Source organism: Monodelphis domestica, chromosome 1 (assembly GCF_027887165.1).
Source record: "Monodelphis domestica isolate mMonDom1 chromosome 1, mMonDom1.pri, whole genome shotgun sequence".
NCBI classification, from domain to species: domain Eukaryota; kingdom Metazoa; phylum Chordata; class Mammalia; order Didelphimorphia; family Didelphidae; genus Monodelphis; species Monodelphis domestica.
The window spans coordinates 625,717,433-625,736,009 of NC_077227.1; the positions used below are offsets into that span (position 1 = coordinate 625,717,433).

Below are 18,577 nucleotides of genomic sequence, written 5' to 3' on the forward strand. Positions count from 1 at the left end.
TTAAATTTTGAAGACTGCCTGCAAAAATACATATAAAAGATCTATATTTTTCTCATCGGGTGCCTTACAATGGCCAGTACTGAAAGGTATAGTTTCCTGATAATTTCAAATCAGCTGAAGGCTTAATTACTTGTTCCTTCATAGTCAAAAGCCACACTTTCTTCAAGATATCTTTCAGAGCTCCACCTTCTATGATAGATGATATTGGAGGGTATATTTAATTAATACTATTAATTATCAATTAATAATTCCAAACAGAATCTTCATTTGACTGACAGCTGACCCATCTGCAGCTTCTGTCCTTTGCGTGCATGCCTCTTCCACACTTCTAGTGTATAGTCCATTCATCTTCCATAATCTAATCTTCTTTTACCAGCAGAAAGAAGGAAGGGAGAAAAAAAGATAAGTGTGGCCCAACCGTCTTAGCATTTCTTCCCATCTTGGAAGCCCCATTTACTGTGTCTGTTTCTCAACAATTATAGCAGGTTTTTCTGTACTTGACTCCCTGGGAGAGAAGTGGAACATCCCACACTTCTTTTCTCTTTGCAGGCTGGAAACCTGCTGACTTAATTTTACACACAATGCTAATTTAGATAATTACAGTCTCTTCCCTGGTTTCCCCTTAGCAACAGGCTTCTCCTGTTCTGAAATAGGTTATGGTTAGAAAGCTTTCTTAAAGATACAAAAACACTTTTTCCAGGGCAGAAAACTAAACATAATAGGAATAGAATTTTATTGAGTTTAATCCACAGGAGTCGCTAAGGTGTACTTCAAAATTCCAGTCTTTTAAATGATACTGTAATGATCTGAAGCAGGTAAAAATGGGCCCTTGTACATGGGAGTGTTTTTGACCTAAAAGAAAATCAGGACAAAACCTAAAGGAAATTGCTTACCAAGCCTAAAATGGAAATACTCCCTCCTCTTTGTTTAGCATCATTTGCATTGATTTTCATGGGGAGTATCTGTGTGAGTTAAATGAAGGGAGGATAATATCACTTACTCCTATTATCTACCCTTTGCACCTTACTTAGTCATTTGGCAATCTGGATTTTAAATTAAATGACATGGATCTACTTGTGGGATCAGAGGACTTTGAGCTAGAACAATAATAATCAGATAATAATTCTGGAATTGAACCCCCAAACTCTGATTGTAAGTCTATTAGAGACTGGGCAAATGTGTGCTATCGATTTTGGTTTGCAGGAGTTACTGCTGAGAATTGGTTGTGGGGAATGAATGTTGTAGTGGATGGAATGCCAAGCCTAGAGTCAGGAAGACTTATCTATCTGGATTCAAATCGAATATATCAGACACCAGCTATCTGGGTGACCCTGGGCAAGTCACTTAACTTTCTCTTAGTTGCCTAACCTATAAAATGAGCTTGAGTAGGAAATGGCAAAACACTCCATGATATTTGCCAAGAAAACCCTAATTGGGGTTACTCAGACATGACTGAAAATGATTCAATGATAACAATGTCTATAAGAAACAGGTCAAGGAAGTTCTGTTTGTAGTTGGGGGAATATTTTCACTTTTTTCAGGGAATTTAAAATTGTGAGTCAATGCCATTTTTTGGAGTGGGGATGTTCTGGGTTCAAGTTGAACCTCTTGAAGACAATGAAAAAGTCCATTTATGAGGGCAGTAAGGATGCTTTTTTTCTTTAAAATATCCCGATGAAGTTTTCTTTAAAAACTATTATACTGACAGACGAATTTGTTTTAAACTTTTTATTAGAGAAATCAAAAGTTTTAATTTCAAGATGATGGTAGCATAATTTTATCTTGCCATCTGTTTTGTTCATAGGAATACACAGAATCAGTTTGTACAAGCATATGCAACAATTCAATAGGTGCTTTGTGTACTAAAATCAGTAATCTGATTGGTTCTAAACTACCAAGTTTCCATGCAGTCTCCTTTGTATTGGTTGGCAGCATGGTAAAATTCCAAATGGAATGCTTTCATGCACTGTTCTGCAATGTAACTACAGCAGGCTTTAAGACCATGCAGATTAACACTGTAGCAAATTGTTTTTTTTAAATATTTAACAGACATAAAAAGGTTATTTCCTGATATGAAATTCTGAAAATCTGCATAAATATTTTAGTGTAAAATTAAATTAGTTATGTACTTCTTTTTAAACTAGAACTTGAAGTATCAAGAATGCCCACGTAATTCATATACACACACATATATATGTATATATTTATATATATACTTGGTTCATTTTGCTAAAAGTCTTGATAATTAGTCAAATGCTATTCTGTGCCATATGTTTAATCAGCATTTACTTGGTAAGAGAAGGACGGTGGTCGTACACATTTATAGTCATCATTGGTGCTTGTGTCATGCAAACACAGGTCTAGTAATCCTGCTTATTAATCTTGTCATGTGGCAACAGTTAAGTGATTTTCTACAATATTGTGAATTAAAGTGTATAAATATTTTATACATTTTCACAGTTACAAACTTTTGCCAATATCCATTTCACAATCTTTAAGATACAACAATGACTTGTAATATTGGGAATCTGCAGCAGTAGGATCAAAATGCAAATTCTCTAAAGCAATGTTTGATGTAAACTTTTCCTAAAGTGCCTAACGCAATTCTTTTAACCTTTGAGCACTGATGAAATTTGGCACAAATACAGTTGTCCTGTATTTTCCATCATTTAACCACATCAACAAATTTTACAGGAAATTGGCTTCTTTCGGCAAGATGAAGATATGGCACTTACTAATGAGGTAACTTGGATGTAAGGAATATCCTGTAAAGTTATTGATATATCACACTAGAATTTCTGCTGATGAATTTGCAGAAAGAAGTTTTCCAATGCATGCATTTTCTGCATGATTGTTGCCGTTACTCAAACCTATCCTGGTATATCACAAAGCAGGGTTTTGAATACCAAGCTCATTTTCTTGGGATGATGGGGAAAGAATACTTCAATTGAATTGCAAATGGTTAAACTGTGTGCCTTCTTGAAAAGACAGCTTGTCACAACATTAATAACTCCTGGTTGACTAAGGTTCTTCAGTACTCAAAATGTTAAAACTGAATGCAGACTCACATCTTCTCCGTGGTCTCAGGCAATATCTTGCCTAAACAGAAGGGGAAAAATAACAAATAGAAGGAAATGGTTTTAGTCCTCAGTGTATAGGGGTCTGCGGGTTGGGGGCAGCATTTGGACATGTTTAGCTTTTCAATTGGGGTTGTGGAGCTTTACACCACTGTTGCTGGTCTTCGGTCCATCTCGGCTTCCAATTTCACCATCTGCTGCATCTCCTTTGCCTGTAACACCAGAAACACAGTCTTAACCAGTGTACCACTTGCTTGGAGATGGTGTCAAAATGAACTGTTTTCCTATGAACTCTTTCTCTCCCAACATCTGAGGCTTTTTCTGCACAATGTCAGGAAAAATTAACCAAAATAGTGAAAAATCTAGCCGGTCATGTATCTAAATGATAGCTAATGTTTTTATTTTTAATCCATTCCTGAAATGAACTGAAATTGTTTTGGCTTGCTATCGACACAATCAATGTCCTTTTAAAAAAAAATAGTAATTACATTGACCTTTATGTGGTCTAGATATTCACGCAACTGGTTAGTATCACTAGATTTTCATTTAATTGGAATATTTATTAGGGAAGCATAAAGTTTGCTTGAAAATGTTCTCTTAGGTTCACACACTTAGCCATATGCTTCCTTACTGGACAAGCCAGCTTGTCCAGTTATTTCCCTGGCTGGGCTAATAATTATAAAACTGCCAGGAAGAAATTCAAGTTAATACCATCTCAGGCAGAACATACAGGACACCCAAACAATAGTAGATCTGTTGAGGGGAATCCATTTGCCTTGTATTATAAAGACAAAACAAGCAGCTGAGCTCTTTTTTTACTTTCTAGGGGACTCTCTGATGTTATACCAACAAAGCCCTTGCCCTAGCTTCCACTGTAAATATCTATGTAAAAATAACTTTTAAATATTATCCTTAAAATACATATGTAGATATGTAGTGAGCACTATAAGATATATCTAATCTGAGGGGGGAAAACTGTTGCCTGCTTCATTATCAAATGACATAACATTGAGAAATAAAGAAAAGTTCAGAATGGAAACAGAGACAATAAGAAACGATTCAGGGTGTAGATTAAAGTAGGATTCAGAGTCTTCTGAAGTGCTGTGATGTTGCTACTCAGCTAGGCCCAGGGATGGGCGCTCCAGCTGAAAGGAGGGCAATTGGAGGGATTTGCAGTTCACTTTGGTTGTGCCCATCGGCTTCTAAATGGCTTTTATTACAAAGTCTTGTTGGTAAGTGAGAATCTAATTGGAGAGTTCAGTTCTTGCCGTGTCTTTTGGATAATGTATTTCTTACTCTCAGCTTGGTGCCATAGGGGTAGATACACAAGTAGTGCAAAACAGTTCATCAGGCCTTTATTCTTAAACTGAAGACAAATTATTTCTGCTGTTCTAAGCCCTACACAACAGAATGTTTTTGTTTTAAAACTTAGGATCAATTGGATAATTTAGAGACATGTAGACATGAAGAAAAAATATACAGACATATGAAGATGACACACAGAGATGGTGTTTGGAAACATGATATTATGAAACATTATAGACTTTGAAAACTCATCTTTTTTGTGTTTTTATTTGAAAAATAACAATAAATTTTCTTCCTAATGATTAGCCTGGTTCTGTGCTTTTCTTCCCCCTCAACTGGTGGAGGTTGGTATTTTAAAAAAGGAAGAAAGAAGATCTAGTAGTAGTTAAGAATTTACTGTCATGATACACTAAGTTAAGGCAGAGATGAGTTAATATGGATGTTATGAAGAATGATGATTAGGAAGCTGAAGCAGAATAGTTGTTGCACTAAGTATGATGAAGAGATTCTCTGTGAAGTGTGTGCAAACTGAACTTTCAAGATGTGAAAGCCTTATCTGTCTGTCATTGTCCAAAGCATCAAAGTCCATTCTCGGAGAGGTATCAGGCTTATTAAAGTCACTCTCCAAAATGGGGAGGATCGTGGTCTTTCACTCTCAACCGAACTGCTAACAGCATTTGCTGTAGCACTGAAGTAAAGTTCTCAAAATGGCGGATTGGATCCCTGACCATGAATCTAGTTTTCAAGCCTACCATTTGGTAAATCCTTATAAAAACAGCGCAGAAATCATTCTCTGGAGGGTTTTCAGCATGATTGCTCACATGGATCCAGTTATCAGAAATCCAAACATGAAATAAACAGTTAAGGCTATTCAATCCCAAACCCCGAATAGTCATTGGGAACAGATGCTAATCATAAATGGTGAACAATGCTATTAGCAATCATTATCTGGCTGGTACTTTTGTGAGACTGCTTCTGCAGAGAGTGCACCCAGGATAATGATCTCATTTAGAAGGAAAGCGGCAGCTTGCTGATTATAGGTTCAGGCCTACCTTGTGTTTGAGACACTGCATGACAGGATTTCAAAAGCTGTTTGTACAAAAATAGTAATGTCACAATTGAGTCATACAACACAAAGCAAATAAAATAAATGAATACTGAAGTGAACTGGAGAAATGGATGTAGAAACCATATGCAGAAAAATAAAAGACTAATAAAACATGTGTCTGCCCATTAATTGAAAAACTTTCCCAGGTCCACATCTGTGGGAAAATAGCAAACATTTCCCCCTTTTCTTCTGCTCTAGAAAGTTCAGAACATACAACTTTATTTAAGACCTCTCACAACTCTAGTTGATAAAAGGCTAATGGGGGGAAATAACAAGGAATTAAAACTCATTCCAATGGCCAGATGAAATTCTTGGGCACGGGAGCGCGGCAACTATTAACATTACTAATATGTCCAAAAGGATGGGGAAATAGGAGTAGTGCAAAACTGGTTGACATTAATTAAAAGTAATTGAATTTGAGAGTTGTCTTCTTCACATTTGATACTGAGCCACTACTCTAGAAACAAGTCTAGTTCTAGGCTCCATGTTTTAAGAGGCATTATGGACAAAAGGACCAAAAGGAGAGCAAGAAAGATGACTAAAGGGAAAAATTAGATGAAAACATTAAAGCAATCCTTTTAAATTTCACCTGGGGAATGGTCTAGTAAGAGTTTTCAGGTATATTTGGGATTACTTGACCAAAGAAAGACTGTGAACAATTGTATTCCACCTTTACTGAATTTAGGCTAGTGTTTGTGCTGTCCTATGAGGGATCCAATTTAGAGATAAGAACCCATTTTCTAATTGGGAAGGGTGGGAAGTATTAAAAGGCATTACTGAAGGTAAAAATACTTAAATTACTGAGGGTTAAAATGAGGAAGGGATCTCAGAGTTCATCTAGTCCAAACCCTTTCATTTACAGATGAAGAAACTGAGGCTCAGAGGCATTAAATAATTAACCAAAGATCATACAGGTTTAGTCAGGAGCAGAGTCAAGATTCAAACTCAAACCTTGATTTCAAATCTAGTGCATGTTAAACTTGACCATAAATCATTGTGGAGGCATCTCTAGAAGTCCTGAAATTCAAAATAAATCCTCACTTGCAGATATCCAAGACTTTCCTTGAAGCTGACAATGCCATCCACTATAACATTTCCATATAAACATTTCCTATAATTATTTTCACCTCCACTTAAGACTGTGGTAACTGTACATGCTTTTATATTTCCCTTCTTCCCCACTCTCTCCATTCCTTCATTCCCTACCATTCTACCCAATGATGCCTAGAATAGTTCAATTATTAGTTGATGCAGTCTAATTTTTTAAACATAGTAATCCTAAAAAGTGTAGGGTAAGCTTCATTGTTTATTAGGCTAGGTTTATATTGCTATAGCTATGTCAATTAGGTATGTAATATCATAAAATGGCATTTTTTGCACCTTACACAATCTGAATATTAATCATTCTGATTACCAATTAAGCTCATTTAAGGTCATCTCACCGTCTGTGTAACCTAAGCTTATATGACCCAAATTAAAACATAATTGGCTTTTGATAATAAGAGGAAATGTGTACAAAGTTGAAACAAAAAAACCCCAATACCATAAAATGATGAGATAACTACAATTACATTCAAAAGAATGATTTCAAGGCAAAAAACTACTTTAGTTCAGATTGCTTCAAAGTAGAAATAATTGTCAATGATTATATTTTTCTTTTGTGCTCTTACTAGATGTAAGATTAAAAACATTGGCTAACTAAATTTGTGGGCTTGTGCTTTTAGCTTTAAGAAGTAGATCCAGTTTTTGGAGCTTAGTATGATAATAAGTAATTCTAGTACCTTTTTTTGTAGTTTTATTTAATGCCACACTAACCAACATAATGCATTCAAATACAGTTTCTTAATTTATTGAATTTCTAGGTTTTACTTTAAAACAATACCTTTATTCTTGTTTTTAACAATACTCTTTAATTGCTCAATCCCTTGTTCCTAATTTCACATTTGTGGACAAATCAGATTTAAGAAAAATAGACTCCCTCTCTCTCTTTCTCCTATACACACATGAACAAGCACATATTTAGAAACATATACATTTACATATAATGTGACAGTTAACGGATCTAAGTGACTTCCAAATCTCATTTTTATTCTCTTTTTTTTGATGTGTTTCAATTTAAAAAGAAATGGAAACAGTGTAATAGTTTAATATTTAGATACTTATTATCTTAAAACAATTAAGATTAAAATAACTATCAAAATGTGGAAGGTGTGTTAAAAATAGTGCATTGATTAAATTAGCAGTGGCATAGTTCAAAGTCCTATTCTAGAATGAATTTTGGTATTGACTCTATCACTAAACTGTATAACCTTCTAGGGCCTCAGTTTCCACATTTGTAAGATGAGGGGGTTAGACTTGATGGTCTTCAACATTTCGTCCAGCTCTAGTATTTTACAAGAAAACCAGTTATATTAATTAGTGAGCAATTTTTAAAAAGGTCTTTATTGTCTTTTTTCAGGATTATTTAGTGTATGTTTAAATAATCTAATGTCGTTAGCTAAAAGGGATATGAAAACATCCAATTGCACCTGGAGAGCTGAACATTTTCAGAGACAGAACCAACAATTGTTTAACCTTTGGCAAGTTATAAACTCAGTTATTGCTGGGGAAGGGATTTTGAGAAATTATTCTTCTGAATTAGATACTAAGCTTATTTATTTCTATACTTTGGTTGTTAGCACTCTCCAGACTTCAACAATTTTCAGTAACAAAGCTCTAGGTGCCATGCCTTCCTGATAATGGTGCCAGAAATTACATACAGCATAATCCAGAGTTCATATTTTTCTTCCAAGAATCTCTGAATCCTTAGTCAACCAAATTAAAAGATTTTCATTCACATGATTACTTCTCAGTCTTGGCAAAATATTATACTATTGATAGTAATGTGATCTACTCCCCTAAAAGCCTCTATCTCTGCTGCAAAGAAAAATACACCATTTTTTGGAAACCTCTGTACTTTTAATGAAAAACATTTAGTTACAACACCTGAACTGCTTATGATCAAATTTCCTTAATATACGTAAAATTAAGCAGGTAGTAATGGAAAGACCACTGGCCTGGCAGTTAGGAGAACTAGATTTTAGTCCTGGCTCTTCTACAAATTAGTTATGTGACCTTGGCAAATTACTTCAACTCTCTGTATCTTTGTTTCTTCATCTGAAAAAAAAGGGGGGGATGGCATTGTCTAGATGATTTCTAAAGTCCTTTAAATTCTAATATTCTGGTAAATTATGTTGCTGGAGCCTCTTTTGGTTGGGTTCCATTTAGCAGTGCTTGTTTGCCTGTAGAAGCTAAAAAACTACTTGAAAATATCTCTATCTCTATCTCTAGATATAACTCTAGATATCTCTAGAGTTGGCTTTCATGATCATCAGATGCCCTCCTCTGGATTTTCTTTTGGCACTATCCCTTTTGTTAACTCCAGAATCATGTCTTAATGCCTATTGGTTTACTTTCCCACATTCTTTCCCTTCTAAGCACCAATATTTTCTGTCTCTTTTGGATGTAACGATGGTAAGTGTGATTTCTTGAAGTAACCATTTCTTAATGTTTCTAATAGTAGTGATCTCACTACAAAACAGGAAAGTCAAAAGATCTTGATCTTTATGTCATAAAACAGCTTATTTATTTTATACCTTTTTGGGTAAAATACCTGCTCATTCTGTTTTTCCAGGACTTCTAGATGTTCAAGTTGAACTTTTTTCAACTGATCCATTTCTTTAGACTGTTTCATTGCGAGCTGCAAATGAGATAGTAGTAAATTACATCCAAAACAGTTTGTGTTCTCAAAGTGAAAGATAACTGGGCGCCAAACACATTAAAGGGGATAAAGGAAGTGTATGGGCACAGATGACTTTGAAAAAGAGAAGTGTTATGTATAGGGTCAATCCATGGTTAGAGCTTGGCTTACTTTTCTGAATGCTACAAAGACAAGGTCAAATAATGAACCTAATCTAAAATCTTAGTGGAAAGAGACTTTGGCTATTCAGTTGGAGAGAGTAAAGCAGAACAGAGATATCTCTGTCATTGGGTGATAAAATGACAAAGAGAGAGATTAAAATGTAAATGCAAATAGGAAGAAACTTTCTATAAGAGCATACATAGGACTTATTCATGAACAAGTGCCAAAAAATGATACTTACTCTCTTTCTTTCTTCCAGAAACTTTTTAGTGTTACTGCTGTTTAGTTCTCTGACTCTCCTAAAAAATAACACAAATATTTATATTTGTTGTCATGATATTACTTGCAGCTGATAAAGCCCCAGATAAAAGGCACCATATTCTAGTATATTTTCTGGATTTTTTTCAATTTTTTTTTTAGAGAACTGATCTAGTTTTGGGTGATTACGGTAAAAATTTATCTGTGTATGTGTGTGTGTGTGTGTGTATACATATATATGTTATATAATGGACTTATGAGAAATAAAATACATGAGTAAAAAATGCCTCAAGCCCCATTCCACAGACATCAGATCTATGTGTTTATACATATGTATGTGTATGTATTTGACATAAAATAATTCACTTGAAGATGGTTTGATAGTATTTCCTAAAAAGATATTTAAATATAATTTTACAAAAATTCTTAAAGAATATGTAGTTTATATCTTTTTTTTTTAAAGCAAGACTATATTAATTAAGGACTTATTATTAGATCTGATCTTTACCTTTTGAAAGAGGTTTTGATGAATGAAGAGTCCAATAAGACCAAGAGACAAACATTTAAATGACCTTTTAAAAGTTCCCCCTTAAAAGATCTTACAAAGTATATTAACAAAGGCTGCCCCAAATTGTAATGAGTGAGATTTAACTAGAATTACAGCTCTTAAAGTTTCTGAACATTCTGTAGTTCCCATTTATGCATAATGATTTCTTGCCAAAGTAACTTCCCCATGAATTCCAAAGAGGAATGTTTCAAATGAATACTTAAGAATGAGATACTACAATATAGATCAAGAAAACAGAGTTGAGATTTAAAAGAATACTTTAAGACCTTCAGGGTAACAAAAATGCATGTTCTCTGTTGATGGAGAAATGCAAAATGGGAAAAATTAAAGGTCTTAAACACAATAGAACAGAGAATTCCAAAAGCCCAAGCCCCTAACTCCATGAGTTAGAAAATCCAGACATTAGCAAAATTAAGGGAAATTGTAAAGGATAATAAGAACATAAATATTAATAATAATCAAGAAATATTGGTCAAATATTACTACAATGAAAATCCCCTCTTCTCTTTCCTACCTAATCCCAAGGTGAGGATCAAAAGTTTTCAAGTCTCAGTGATAGTTTTTATATTTGCATTTTCAGCAATTATTAAAATGGCAAATTCTAGAAGGTCAAAACAAATGAGGTAGTGCCTTAGCATTTATTCTAGTAAGATCTGGTCACCATTGACAAAAAGGTACAAGAATATAACACTAACTTATTATAATAATTCAGAATTGAGATTAATCAGTATTTTAAGTATTTTAAATTTTTGTTATTTTAAAATCCATGAAATTATTTAACAACATCATTTAAGGTAAATAACTCTCATAAATGATCATAAGTTAGTTTGGAATGTGTTGAAATTAATTTTCTGCTCATGTGATACATGCAATTTTTGATCATGAAAGAAGATCATTTCCACATCATCTCATCCCACAATGTGAAATTCTTTAAACCATTACAGAAATGCAATGTTCAATCATTATTAAAATAAAGCTTCACATTCTTTAATATGGAAGAGAATTCCAACCTAATACATATTCTAAAAGAACTCCCCTTTTCAGCATTCTACCCTAACCAAGGCCCAGAGCAAGAAGCATCGTTTAGGCAATTTATTCCCAAAGACTTCACAGACTAAGGAATTGAGATTGTTAGCATTTAAAAAATAACAATCTATGAAATGTCTACCAGATAAGAAACATTGATATATTAATAGAAAAATTTAATAACACAATAAAATTCACAGGATTAGTTTTTATCCCTAGGAGCTCATGACTTTACAATGCATTTTCTGTGAATTAATGACAGGCCTTTTTTGGGTCATTAACTTCTGTCACAGGGCCACATATTGTCAGTTATTAGCTCTCCAGCAGAAGCCCTATGTGGACATCATTATGAGTAAACAAATCCAGAGTTTTCTATATCCAGTATTTCAATAAATCCTTAGTGTGTATCAAAGCCACTTTATGCCTGATGATATCTGAACTCCTGGATGCCTCTGGAGGCAGATGGCAATCATCAGGGTATCAGTGGGAAAGGAGGGGCCAAATGGATACTACCCTAGTGAGTGTTCCCTATCAATTGGAGTTTTTGGAGAAAAAAAAAAAGGTTTAAGTTAAATTATCTTGTTATAAGAGAAATGATAAACCAAGTGGCAAGACAGGGGATAAATAATCACCCGAGTTGATCAGTGAAGTAGATTAGAGAACATTATTTATTTATATTGTTTAAATTAAAATTATAATTTCAAATTATTTTTTATTCTTTCTGTCAATGAAAATATGCCTTCTTACCTTTTACCCCAATCTAAACCATCCCTCCTCTTGAGAACTGAAGAAAAACAAACTTTGTTACAAACCTGTATAAATAATCAAAATAAATTTCCATATTGGCCATGTAATATTTATTGTCAGTCTTGTTTCCTTTCCACAGCCATGACCACAAAACAAAAAAGGGAAGTAAAATGGCTGGATGCAGGTAGGGCCCTTAAGACTGAACTGTCATAACAAAAAATTAAATGATACCATGACTTCAATCATAAACCTTCATAGAGGTGCTGAGAATCATAGAACACAATGAACCCCAAACGCGTGTCTTTTATTCCCAGATCGGAGAATATTCTCCCCCATTGATGGTAGAGGTAGGAAATCCCTGCCACACCTCCTCACAGTTAACAATCTCCCACTTACCTCTCTCTTTCTGCTTTATTTTTGATAGATTTGTCTTGGCTGATGGCTTTGCTGTTTTCCATCGAAATCTTGGCCTGATTGGCACGCATTTCCTTGCATTCTCTAGACACAGGAAGAAGATGCTTTGAATGTGTTAGGTTCCCTAATGACTAATTGGCGTTCGATCACCACGCTGCACGGTTTTTTAAAAGCTGATGGGCATCAGGCTAAGAACGTCTATGTAAAATCATGTGGATGTATGACTCGGGATATCTATCTCTATTCATGTGTCTAAGTTTCTATTTCGCCATGCTTTGAGATTTCCAGGCTCCATGATTTCACCCATGGGAGACGATCTAGCTCGCGATACGGCCTCCCCCCTCCCGAGACGTTCATCTTTGAGTGCGCTGCTCAATGAAAAGTTCACCTTTATGGGGGTGTCCTAGAAATAAGTCTCTGTGAATTTCACTAAATTAGGCCTTGAAAAATAGGCTTACCAGGTCTGTATAACCATACGTTACCAAGACCACTAATGTGTCAGAGACAGTCCAGCAATAGAATGCATTCAACCAAGTGTTTCTGTCCACCACACAGCCACTTCTCAGGGGGTTACACAGGACACCCTGGAAACCACTACATCTAATTACAGCCTGGCCTGGGCAGCGACACGAGGTCTCTAGCCACGCTGGAAGCACAAGTCGTGCCAATAACTCATTCTGATCTTTTCATTACAAGCCCATAAACTCAAAAAAAGGCAAGTGACTGATTAGCTAGCTGATGCCAGCCTTAGATTCATAATTAACGTTCTCGTCATTGAGTTGACGCCTGATCTCTTGGCAGGTTGGTTAGTATACAGGATTACTACAGAAATAATGGCCCCTCACACTGGCTTAGAGGCAGCGTCAGAGAAAGGAAAGCTGATCTCAGAGAAGGAAGACTTAGATGGGTTTGAGGCTCCCTTCTGAGACACGATGAAGGCGTCCCTGCACAGTGTTCTTAACGTCTCAGGGTTCTGAGTCACTATCAGCGTTTCAGGGAAGACCAACCTGAATTGTTTCCGGGAGTTTCTTCATTTGGGGAATCCTTATACTAATAAAATTACAGCTCCGTTCCCTATCCTTATCCCTAGCCCATGTTGGCATGAGTGTTTTACAGTTTCTAGAGTGCTTTCACATGCTGTAGTAGAGTATCAAAGAACCTAGGTTCAAATCATGCTTTGCCACTTGCTACCTTTGTTGACTTGGGTCCTGGGACCTCTTTGGGTCTTTGCCTCTTGGGGGGCTGTGACTAGAAAACATCTAAGTTCCCTTCAAGTCTTAAATCTATGATTTTATTTTCTAATTCACTTGTCATGACCATCTTTTGAGGTAAGCATGCCAAGTACTATTATTCCTGAATTGTTCAGTCATTTCCATGGTATGTGATTCTTCATGACCCCATGTGGGCTTTTATGAGCGAAGATACGGTTTGCCATTTTTCTGTTCCTACTCATTTTACAGATGAGGAAACGGAGGCAAGCAGAGTATCACACAGCTAGTAAGTGTTTGAGGCTGGATTTGAACTCAGGTGTTCCTGACTCCAATCCTGACTCTCCACTCTACCCACCTCGCTGCCTCTGTTCTACACAAAATGAGGATAAACGACCTTGCCCCAGGAAACAGGGATGAGAAGGGTCAAAGCCAAGACCATGGTTGAGGTCTACTGATTCTGATACAGGTGTTCTTTTCGCTGTATTATACAAGGTTCAATGTTGCTAATTTATTGATCCAAGTAAAAACAAATATTATTAAGGTGAAAATAGCTCATGTTTTTGAAATAAGTTTTGTGGTTCATTAAGTCTTAGAACAGTAATAATACTTTTGATAAGTATGCACATTTATAGAAAATTAGTGCTTTGGGAGCCTTTTAGGTGAAGATATAAGCTACAAAAGAAGTAGTTTAAAGCTGTTTCCTTTTCTATCACATTTACTGTTTGAGGCTTGTTCATATTCGTTCAAATACAGAAAGATTAAAAAGATATAGAATTTATTTGCAGCGCCTTATTCTGTGAAGTACCTTCAAAATTATAGGAGAGGTCTAAAAACTCTGGTATCATAGCAACAATCAGAGGCAGCACAGGTACCCGTGTTTTTACATACTGAATTGAGAACATTTCTTACAGAAGAATAGTGACTACTTTTGCTTTTTTCTTTTCAAGGGAGAACTTTTATCCTTTAAATGGGAGTGGGGGAGAGACCCTTAAGCTGTTAAATGTTTCCAGAGGGTAAATGAGATTTCTTAAAGCCCTCCTTACCCGATTATGGCATAAGCATGGAGCTGTGCTCTCAAAGTCTAGGTTTACAGTTTAAGGACTCAGTAGATCCTACCAGAGGCAGCGTGTAACATGCTAGACTAGGAGTCGAGAGGAGCTCTGTTCAAATGTGTTCTCACATACTTACTAGCTTTGTGACCCTTAACCCCTGCTTTCTTCTTTATCCTCAACAGTAAAATGAGGATAATAATAGCACCCATTTTGCAGGTTTATGGTAAGGATTAAATAAGATAACTATAAAGCACTTAGCACAGTATCTGGAACATAGTAGGTGCTAGAAAAATGCTTATTTCTTTCCCTACAAAGATATAAAAAGGTATGGGACTTGCAAAACAGTGCATATTGTTCAAAGACCACTCTGGCTAAGTTAGGGAAGCTCAAATAGAATCAGAATTCTAGGCATGCATGAATTTATTACACTTAAAGAGAGTTTGAAATTATTGGAAGAAATCTGTTGGTAGATTAACTTTTGCTTAGTGGAAAAAAACTATGGAAAGATGAAAGAATGTCATCTCAAGGGAGAGCAATGGAATATATTTGATCAATGTGTAGCATCTGTTCCTAGAATGTTCTGCTCAAACTTTGGTCACTATGCCCTGCTGACTCAACATTCACCAGTCTCCTTGTTTATACCTTCCTTTTCCAGTTTTTTGTTTTTCAACTCTGCTATACTCAGTCCAGTTTTAACCGTACTCATTAGTCAGTCATTCTCAGCTCAAAAAAGGATGCCTGTTGAGTAGTGAGGTCCTCTCTGTTCCTTTAGCAAGAAATAAAATGTCATGTTGGCAACGTCAGAAAAAAAGTTGGAGAATGGGGTGTATTCTTCAACATTCATCACCAAAATACTGATAGGAGAAGATGTATTTTTTCAAACATGATGACTCTCAGAAGGTTGTGATCTATTTCCATGGAGAAGATGCACAAACCGATGAAATCATGACTCTTTCAAGTATGAAAACATTGTTCACTCATATACACTCACTCAAAGTATAGCAAATATAATCAAGGATAAAAAAATTCATATGGCTGTAGCTTTTTGTATAGATTTTAGGGGGCTTATATTGAAGCTTACACACACACACACACACACACACACACACACACACACACGCCTATGTTTGAGAAATATAAGCCCCAATTTAGATAATTCTCTTGGTCAAAAAACAATGTTCAACTAAAATATCAAGACAATAGAAATAAGTGGTGGCTTGTGATTTATTTTTGGATTGAATTAGCTACATAAAATATCACTTACTCTCTATTGCATTATGTGTTTAGATGCAGCCTAAAAATGGGGAAAAGTATATGACCATGATTTGGGATATATTAATAGCTAATTTAAATAAATAATAATTGGAAACATATACATTTAATTTGAATCAAACATTGCCATCATTAACAGCCAAGTGCTTTTTCTGGAGAAGAATATATTTGGTATGTTTAATATTTTATGGTTTTTGAGAAATCCAATGAGTGTGGCTATGGCCAATACATGTACTGATAATCATCCACATGTAACACTTTGAAATCATGTGAAGAAAGTAGGATAGAGGCAAAGTCAAATAACTTTATCCATGTGGACCTTAAGGAAATGACCTTCTCTAATTTCTTCAACATGAGAATGAGCCACCAAGGAAGTCTAGAGAACAATAAAATGCATTTTCTCCCCACAAAATAGTTCAAAATCAGTGGACTGAAAAACATTAAATAGCAGACCCCCCAAAAAGAAAAAATGTTACTATATTCTGTAACATTTACAGCCTGACTTAAAATTTGACCTCAGAGACTTAAAAACTGCGTGACTGGGTAACTCACCTATCTCTCTGTTTGGCTTTGGTTCCTCATCAGTGAGGATAATACTAACACCTATCTACCTCCCAGAGTTGTTGGGAAGATAAAATGAGATAATATTGGCAAGCACTTCACAACTTCTAAAGCACTGTATAAATGCTCTGTATTCCTTTTCTTTGCTCTCTCCTTCTTTCCCCCACATTTTTGGTTCGAATTGCAAAGATTCCTCACTGTTCCAAGGTAGTTCCTCCGAGATGGAGTTGGTCTTGCCCTTTTTTGCCTGTCATAAACTTCCTTCTCTCTGCCAGTCTGAATCCCTATTTCCTTCAAGTCCAGGTTAGGGGTTACCTCCTCTTTAAGACCTTGACCTGACTGTTTCAGTTCCCCTTGATTTCCCTTTTCTCTTGATATCCTTTGAGCTTATTGTCTGCATAAACATCTAATATGTGTTAGGGGTGGCTAGGTGGTACAGAGGAGAGAGCACCAGACCTGCAGGCAGGAAGACCCGAGTTCAAATATGACCTCAGACACTTCCTAGCTCTGTGATCCTGGGCAAATCCCTTTGCTCTGTTTGTTTTCATTCCTCATCTTTAATATGAGCTAGAGAAGGGAATAGCCAACCACTCTGCTATCTTTGCCAAGAAAACCCAAATGGGTCACAGAGGATAGGACAGGACTGAAAAACAACCTTGTACTATTTCTCTTTTCAGGTAAAAGAAAGAGATATGACTGGTACTTGCAAAGAGTTTGTGGTATACAAAGGTGCCTAATAAATGTTTCTTGAAGAAATAAATTCATTTATACTCAGCTCAATGAATACCTTGTCCTGCAAACAAACAGACAAACAAGCAAAGAAAGACATGCATGTGGGTGTATGTCCAGACTGGAGGTACAGTACAGCTCCCTGGATCACATCCATAAATTCTGGCTCTAAAGACTGATGGTGAAGTTGGAGTATAAAGTTCCACCATGTGAAGGCATTTTCTGTGCAGAGGCTTCAGACTTACCTGTCGTGGGAGAGCTTCAGCTGCTGAGTTTGCTGCTCGTGAGCACTGATCAGCAGCTTTTTCAGAAGATCGCATTGCTGGCTGAGGTGAAGATCCCGGATTTCTTGCTCCTCAGCACTGTGGGTATTAATCATTTCTGACCACTCTTTTGTATGCTGAGCTACAATCTCTTTTACCTGTTCAAGGAAAGGGAGAGAGTTCCACATGATGGTAGGCAATGTCATGGCAGTAGCCTGCAGGCTACACTGGTGTTAATGAGCGAAGGTGGCAATGGAGAGGTTATTTCTATTCATTGTGGACTAGTGAACCCTTTTACAAATTTACATTTAAATAATTTGTAGTAATGAGTGGTACACTGGAATAAACTAGATACTAAACTAGAGCAACTTTTTGAGACCCCTCCTAATTATTCACAGCTCTGGTTTCCCTGGACCTATCCATTCCCTTTAATGATATTTTTCTCCACTATATGATATGTTCCCAGCTATTTTCCAGTGAAAGGGATGAATTCTGAAATATTGATGTGGATTATTTTTATTATATTTTACACATGTATATTATATGTATAGAATGCATGAAATATATTGTGTAAATATATTATGTATTTATACTATATTTTAATTTTATAATTATGTTCTATTTTATTTGTAAATAAAATACCATGCTTAGCTTAAATGGGTCAAAAAACTTTGTAAAAATGTTAATAAACCAGAAGAAGAAATAGAGGCCACCAAAGGATAAAAGCTTTGCTAAGCAAACAAATGGCTTGGTTAACATCCTTGCTGTTGGGGCTGCTATAGAAGGATTTCATTTGTACCTTAAATTTGAACTAAATTACTGCAGTTCATGAAGATAGAGGTGACTGGGATAAATGATAACCAAGTCTTAACTGGATGTGAAGCTGTGAAGACAGATGGTAACTGATGGTACTAACTAAAAGTTATAGTCAGAGGCTTTTTATAATAAGTTTTCATGAAGAAATAGTTGGTAGTTTAGGTTTTGAGCTGGATATTGAATTCAGGTCTATGAATTTCTATGTAGTTATCTGAGAGTGTCTCTTACTTATTCATGACTCCGAAGAAATAAATGTGTTGCATCTCCTT

At 35.7% G+C, this 18,577-nt stretch overlaps 1 protein-coding gene across 20 annotated transcripts in view; it reads right to left on the minus strand.

Annotated features, from left to right (window-relative positions):
* Positions 1–1,713: 1,713 nt before the first annotated feature.
* PLCB4 (phospholipase C beta 4) overlaps positions 1,714–18,577 on the minus strand; it is a 470,050-nt gene continuing 453,186 nt past the window's right edge. For 13 of the 20 annotated variants that reach the window (XM_056813900.1, XM_016427824.2, XM_016427838.2 and 10 more), the window contains 6 exons: positions 17,475–17,650; positions 12,387–12,488; positions 9,633–9,690; positions 9,143–9,229; positions 5,435–5,471; positions 1,714–3,289 (listed from right to left, as the gene is read on the minus strand). In XM_056813900.1, coding sequence (XP_056669878.1) covers positions 3,201–3,289; positions 5,435–5,471; positions 9,143–9,229; positions 9,633–9,690; positions 12,387–12,488; positions 17,475–17,650 — 549 coding nt within the window. In that variant the 3' untranslated portion in view covers positions 1,714–3,200. The remainder of the gene's footprint in view (positions 3,290–5,434; positions 5,472–9,142; positions 9,230–9,632; positions 9,691–12,386; positions 12,489–17,474; positions 17,651–18,577) is intronic. The other 7 variants (XM_056813908.1, XM_016427842.2, XM_056813903.1 and 4 more) reach the window with 1 other exon arrangement.